This window comes from Peromyscus eremicus, chromosome 8b, assembly GCF_949786415.1.
Source record: "Peromyscus eremicus chromosome 8b, PerEre_H2_v1, whole genome shotgun sequence".
In the NCBI taxonomy this organism is placed as follows: Eukaryota; Metazoa; Chordata; class Mammalia; order Rodentia; family Cricetidae; genus Peromyscus; species Peromyscus eremicus.
Genome location: NC_081424.1, coordinates 8620067 through 8627423, shown reverse-complemented (window position 1 = coordinate 8627423; position 7357 = coordinate 8620067). Strand labels below are relative to the sequence as shown.

Sequence of the window (7357 nt, the reverse complement as noted above, 5' to 3'; positions counted from 1 at the left end):
GGTAATGCTCTGAAATATTAAACCATAGGGACAAAAAGAAAAAGAACGTCATTATGAATCACAGACTGGCTCCAATGTTGCTTTTAAAAAGAACAAAAAAAAAAGCAATAAAATACTCTGAGAAAGTGTTTGTTTTCTGCAAGAGTAGGTTGTTATTTTATGTGGAAAAGAGACTATTGAAAGAACAAATCAGGATCCATCAGGAAGGGTTGGTGGCCGGAGACCTTTTCAGACCATGTAGAATGTAACTGTACAGGGCTTCCCTCCCTATCAGAAGCCTCTGACTTCCAGAGACTCATGTCTTTCTCCTCTTCACACAGAGGTGTCACCAGCGGTAACCTTGGGCCTTACAGACACCCCCAGAGTGATGAGGGGTTACAGTGGAATGGAAGGGGAAGTGAAGAATGCAAACAAAAAGAGCAAGAGCACTTGACTTGTTGCTCTTGCAAAAGGACCTGGGTTCAATTCCCAGCACTCACAGGGTGGCTCATGACCAACTCCCAAGCACTCATGTGGTGCAAATCCATACACATAAAATACATTCTAAAAATAAAAATAATTAAAAAAAGAAGTGAAAGAGAGTTGGAGAAGGGAGAGGAATTTCTTGGGTAAGATTAGGAAGGCAGGATGGAAAGAATCTCCAATAAGATGAGGACACGTTCTGGAGGGGAGGGAAGTGGATTGGAGAGGCAAACGCACAGCACAGATCGGGGAAGGCAGGTGACCCCCACTCACCCCAGCCTGAGCTCAAAGGCTCTAGTCTCTTCACCGAGCAAGAACTGAAGGACATGTACAGGCAGGAGATGGGCCTGGTTTTCAACCAGGAGGGGGCTGTTATGAAATACAGTTTTGTAGATAAGTTGGCAACTTCCTGTGGTTTAGTGTTGGTTATCAAGTGTTCATATTTCTCAGGTCAATTATAGGCTTTTAGAGAGCAAAGATTCAAACATTTCTATCCCCATAACTCATGTTCAATAAATGCCTTTATTTATTTATAGCTTTAGTGGGGATGATATAAAACAAGTCTTTTCTTGCACCACTGGTTAGTTGGGAACCCAGGTTTCCAGCTTGGGGAGAGAGTTGAATCACCAAACCACAAACATTCTGTCCCATGAAAATATTTATTTTGTTGAACAGGATTGTAAATGAGGGAGTGTTGTCTCCTCGGTAGAATGGGGACTGTGAGTCAGCCATCTGCACATACAGCGGAGTCTTAGTTCTACACTGAAGATAAGGCAGGGACTTTTACAATGTGTGCAAAAATCAGCGCAAGCTGGCAGAACAAGCTGGCAGAACGGGCTGTTTTCATTGTCCTCTCTAAAAATATTTCCACATGGGTTTTGTAACACATATGTTTAAATATAGCCAATAATTGAAAAATAAAATGTTATTATTATTATTTTTTCTTTTTGAGATAGGGTATTGTGTAGTCCAGGCTAGCCTTGAGCTTACTCTGTAGCTAAGGCTGAATTTGAATGCCTGATCTTCTTGCCTCTACCTCCCAGGTGCTAGAATTGAAGGCATATGCCACCACCCTTGGCTTAAATTTGTTTTTTATGAACAAGGTAACATCAGGCATATGAAAATGCTTCTAAAATGAGCAATTCATAACATTAAAAAGGAAATAAGTTGCACTACTATTTTTCATTTGTCATATTGTTTAATGTTGATGACTACATTGACATTTCCTAGCTGCAGAGATTAATTTTCACTGACAAGAGTAAAAATAATTTTAGTTGCAAAGCTAATTTCCTGTAAAAGAAGAAAGCATTTAGGCTCCCCTTTGCAGAAATACTGCAAGTGAAGCCTTTTCCTCTAGTCACCAAATCAAAGGAAAGAGAAGAGCTGGAGAGCTGGAGAGCTGGAGAGCTGGAGAGCTGGAGAGCTGGAGAGCTGGAGAGGGGTTGGTGCTTAAGAGCACTTGCTCTTGCGGAGGCCTGAGTTGGGCTCCACCCACGCTGGCCACTCACAACTGCCTGTAACTCCAGTCCCCCAGCACCCATGCTCCAGTTCCAGCGTATTTGATTCCCCCTCTGGCCTCCATGGGCACACACACACACACACACACACACACACACACACACACACACAAAGTTAAAAACATTAAAGAGAGGAAGGGAATATTTACAGGATGTAATTTTACAAATTGCCCCTGTCTTAAGTCTTCAGTCCTGATGAAGGACACTGATGGTTACAGACTTTTAGTTCAGCGATTTGTCCGTACTTACTAAGTGCCACCATGCTAGCACAATGCCCTACTTCTCTACTTCTAGAAAATGATTCTGAGGAAATCACTGAAGAACACTCTGCTTATCTGCAGTGGTGCCTATGGCAGCATTGTTTCTTACCATAAAATCTGCAGACAACTAAACCCATGTAGGCAGTCATGATGCACCTCCATGTTACAGCATGCCATTTCCCCTTTAAGACACAGCAGGGACGCTTCTGATGCAATGGCAGACAGGAAGACAAGCAAGGACCTGCCAAGGTAACATAGCCAGAAACACAGTGGGGGCAATACACAGCCTCGGTGTCATCTCCCACTAACTGAATCATGAGGGTTTATAGTCTCTCCTCTATTTTCTAAAATCGCCATCCGCCCCGTCTTAACCAAAAAAAGAGGCCAATAACAACGGTTGAAAACTCCTAATGGGCTCCTCTGGGAAGTTTAAATAAGGATTTTTGAGCAGCAACCATAGAAGATGGAATCCTGGGAAAGAATAGAACTTATCATGTAAGCCAATAAACTGTATTTTTTGAAAGGTTCTACATTTTATTACTGGACAAACCACTTCCCTAACTTAAACATGACCGAGTCTCCAGGTTAAAAATGTTGAACTCCATGTGGTAGGATTGGTCAATGACCACAATTCAGTATAAACAGTCTTGCCACTGTGTGAATCCTTACAGACCCCGCTTTGTTCTCCTCCAGTGTCTTCTCTTAGAGTTGTACCTGATTTTGTTACCAGTTTTCATTTGAATCCACTGAGGAACAGGACAGCTTTCCTTTTGTTTCTTGGCCAGGAATCGCTTGATTCTGTAAGTCTTGTGAAGACTAGAAACCGGGTCAGGTGGACATGCACGCCGGAGGAGGAAGGGGAAGAGAGCTAATAAATTGTTGACGCAGGTTTTCCCCACCAATCTCAACTGCCTTTTCTCTATTCCTAAGGCTCATAATTCCCAACCTAAATCAAGGACTGCTCCAGGTTACTGTCAGTGATTTCACAAGAGTCTGTTCTTGGATGATTTCCAAGATAGCATCTGCTTTAAAAACAAGACTCAGAGGGACTATCTATCCCCTGTGTGAGGTAACCACCATCTGTCCAGATGTTTGCTGGAGAATTAAGCAGCAATCATTTCAAGTAATTGTGTGGTTCTGGCAGCTAGACTGAGGTTTGGAGAACACAGAAAATTGACAGAATTACTGTTTATTTATTTGTGTGTGTGTGTGTGTGTGTGTGTGTGTGTGTGTGTGACATGCACATGCCTGTGCATATGTGTGCAAGTGCCCTTAGAGGCCAGAAGAGGGCACTGGATCCCTGGAGCTGGAGTTACAGGTTGTGAATTGCTCAATATGGGTGCTGGGAACCAGACTTGGGGTCTTCAGCAAGAGCAAGTCCTCTTAAGCACTGAGCCACTCTCTGACCCCTCAATTTTGTAAGGGGAGTTTCCAGGGACCATCACTGCCACAATGGCCATTATAATACAAAAGTGTCTATGGCTGCTTCGACGCTTGGATGGCAGAATTGAGCAGTTCCAACTGATGACATCTAAGATGTTTACTACTGGCTCTTTACAGAAAGACTTTGCTGGCCTCTAGTTTAGATTATAAGTTCCTGCAAGCCTTCTTGGTCCATGTCTTTCTGCACTTCTATAGCTTTTATTGAACAGGAATAAGCACTTCTAAAACTCTAGTAAATCCATCAAGCAAGTATAATGCATCATAAGTTCAAGTTTACCCACATTTGGATACACAAAAACAAACAAAAATGGCTCACAGTCATAGATAGGAGTAAAAATTTTAGTAGTTTTTAAATTTGCCCAAATTCTCTTGAATGTTAGAGCCACCCTTTATGATGTCCTATATAATTAAACCACCAGAGAGCAAGGGACCCATTCTGTCCTAGTCAGGGTCTCCATGGCTGTGATGAAACACCATGACCAAAAGCAACTTAGGTAGGAAAGGATTTATTTCAGCTCACAACTCTCAGGTCACTCTCTCACCGAGGGAAGTCAGGACAAGAACTGGAGGCAGGAACTGGAGGCAGGAACCGAAGCAGAGGCCATGGAGGAGTGCTATTTTCTGGCTTGCTCAGCCTGCTTTCTTCTGTACCACAGGACCACCTGCACAGAGGTGGCACCACCACAGTTGACTGGGCCCTCCCACATCAATCACTAATCAAGACAACACCCCAAAGGCCTCCCTACAGCCAATCTGATGGAAGCTTTTTCTCAATTAAGATTCCCTCTTCACGGGCGGAGGTGTTGGCACATGCCTTTAATCCCAGCACTTGGGAGGCAGAGCCAGGTGGATCTCTGTGAGTTCGAGGCCAGCCTGGTCTTCAGAGTGAGATCCAGGACAGGCACCAAAACTACACAGAAAAACCTTGTCTCAAAAACCAAAAAAAAAAAAAAAAAAAAAAAAAGATTCCCTCTTCACAGATGACTCTATCTTGGTCAAGTTGACAGAGAAACTAATCAGGACACACACTCAAACTGAGGAGACCACCTTAAACTTCCAAGAAGCTCTCTGTCTCCCTTGTCTTCCACTTTAGCCAGAAGATGTAAACAGTATCAACAACACCTTACATCTGTGTAACATTTTATGATCGGAAAGTGGCATTTTTACACACATCATTTCCGTATCCTCTTGGGATCCCTGATCTACAGGTTTGAAGTAAGAGTCATCTTATTATTTGGAAAAATAACGAGTGAGGGGAGAATGCTGGCGGAAGAATAGAAAATAGTCTCTGGTTACTGGGAAGCACTAGGGTGTTTCTCAAGTGTCAGGAACAGGAGTTATACGGTAGGGCCTCGGGTGCACTCAAGTGTCAAGGTTGGGGGTAGCCTGTGGTGCACCTGTGGGTTCATGACTAGAATTCTATTAGAAAACACCTTTCCCCACCAGTACAGCATAGCCTTGGGTACGTTCCCCAGACTGATGCCTGTTTTGGAATACAGTGTTGGCATTTACCACCCAGGTGTTCAAGCCCTCCTGTGACCCATGGATTTCCCTTAGTGTACACTAGCTACTCAGGTATCTGAGAAGGGAAAAGACAGAAGGAAAGAAGGTAAGAGCAAAGAAGGGTTTTTCTTGAATCCTTCCAACTACAAAACCTATTACATTACGAAGCAATTTATTATGTGTTTTTTGTTTTGTTTTTGTTTTTTTGAGATAGGGTTTCTCTGTGTAGTTTTGGTGCCTGTCCTGGATCTCGCTCTATAGACCAGGCTGGCCTCGAACTCACAGAAATCCGCCTGGCTCTGTCTCCCGAGTACTGGGATTAAAGGCGTGCACCACCACCTCCCTGCTTATTTGTTTTGAGACAAGATCTTGTTATATAGCCCAGGCTGGCCCAGAACTCATGCCAAGTGCTAGGATTGCAAGAATGTGCCACCAACCTGGTTAACACTATTTTCAATAAAGTTGGGTCACTTTGTTTCATGGATCTTCTCTCCCACCTAATATTTCTAAAGCATAAAAACTAATGAATAGCTGGGGGGTGGTGGCGGCAGTGGCACTCACTTTTAATCCCAGCATTCAGGAGGTAGAGGCAGGCAGATCTCTGTGAGTCACTACACACAGAAACTCTGTCTCAAAAAACCAAACCAAACCAAAAGAACACGTAACAAACAACATTTTTGAAGTAGGCAAAATCATACCAGGAAGTGTGAGAAAACTCTTTGAATCAACAGTGATTCATCTTCCACGGAATCTAGGTTACAAGGCACAATTAAGAGACTATGTTGTGTACATGTTTCACTTTCCAAGAGCACAAGAGAAGAGAAGCATGTAGGAGACTGCACTGCTCTTGATCTTGCTAGAATAAACATACCGGTCCAGTCCTATAAAGCAGGGAGGGCCCACAGCACTCAGTTGCCTAAACAAACAACATCAATAAACTCCTCCATGCCAACACACCTGGTGGGTGGCAGATTCATTGTGCCTTTGGCATCTGCTGACATCTAGTTCTCTAAGTCACTACGGACGGACCCATGACAGTTTTTAACCTAGAGCCAGAGAATCCGGTGCTTCAGGGTACAGATGAGTTCTTTTCTCAGTTTCTCAGGGAAATCCCCATAACATAAGGACTGACAGAGGCGAGGTGGTGGCGGCGCATGCTTTAATCCCAGTGCTTGGGAGGCAGAGGCAGGTGATCTCTGAGTTCGAGCCCAGCCTGGTCTACAGAGTGAGATCCAGGATAGTCAGGGCTACACAGAGAAATATTGACTCCCAAAAGCAAAAAACAAAAAAACAAAACCAAAAAGGACTGAAAGTGATCCAGATCAAAAAAAACATGGCTTTGAAACAGCGTGGCCATTCCTGAGCAGCTGGTGCTCCCTCTCAGAGTAACCTAACCAGCTCTGGGTGGAATGTGTGAATCCACAGCGTGGAACCACACATGTCTTCTGTAGTTAGTATTTGTGCTTAACTGCCTTAAGGAATTGTTGGCCCAAGTCTACAAGGCTCTCATCTTAGAGTCTGCCTCAGAGAAAATCCCCCAAATGGTTTGAATCTGAATGTTTCAGTTTAGAAAAGATCACGAGAAAGAAAGAGATAAATTGAATCAAAGATTAAAGCCAGGGATAGATCCTATTCCCACTGTCAGGGGCCCCTCACACAGACCAAGCTACACCACTGTCTCGCCTATGCAGAGGGCCCAGTCCAGTCCCATGCAGGCTCCACAGCTGTCGGTCCAAAGTTCTTAAGTTCCCACTGGCTTGGTTCGGTTGTGTCTGTAAGTTTCCCCATCATGGTCTTGACCCCCCCTTGCTCACAGAATGCCTCTTCCCTCTCTTTGACTGGACTTCAGAACTTGGCCTGGAGCTTGGCTGTGGATCTCTGCATCTGTTTCCACCAGTTACTGGATGAAGGCTCTATGATGACAGTTAGGGTATTCACCAATCTGGCTACCGGGGTAAGCCAGCCCAGGCACCCCCTCCACCACTGCTAGTAGTCTAAGCTGGCGTCATCCCTGTGGATTCCTGGGAACTTCCCTCATACCAGGTTTCTCCCTACCCACATGATGTCTCCCTCTATCAAGATATCTCCCTCATAAGCCCGAGAATTCTTTAGTTCTAGGGTGTGATCAATACCCACAGCTGACTTCCATCAGTGTGACCAATGCTTAGGAGG

The 7357-nt window shown here is 44.2% G+C and overlaps 1 protein-coding gene across 1 annotated transcript; it reads right to left on the bottom strand.

Annotated features, from left to right (window-relative positions):
• Positions 1 to 2904: 2904 nt before the first annotated feature.
• Positions 2905 to 3699, bottom strand: LOC131918758 (large ribosomal subunit protein eL39-like). The gene is made up of 2 exons (XM_059272961.1): positions 3647 to 3699; positions 2905 to 3055 (listed from the first exon to the last, which is right to left on the bottom strand). The coding sequence occupies exons 1-2, from the start codon at positions 3697 to 3699 to the stop codon at positions 2905 to 2907; spliced, it is 204 nt and encodes a 67-aa protein (XP_059128944.1).
• Between the last annotated feature and the right edge of the window lie 3658 nt (positions 3700 to 7357).

Coding starts and splice junctions, on each gene's coding strand:
- LOC131918758 (XM_059272961.1), bottom strand. CDS start 3,699: ATGGCCATTGTGGCAGTGATGGTCCCTGGAAACTCCCCTTACAAAATT. Junction 3,056..3,646: donor TCCCCTTACAAAATTGAGGG/GTCAGAGAGTGG, acceptor CCCGGTTTCTAG/TCTTCACAAGACTTACAGAA.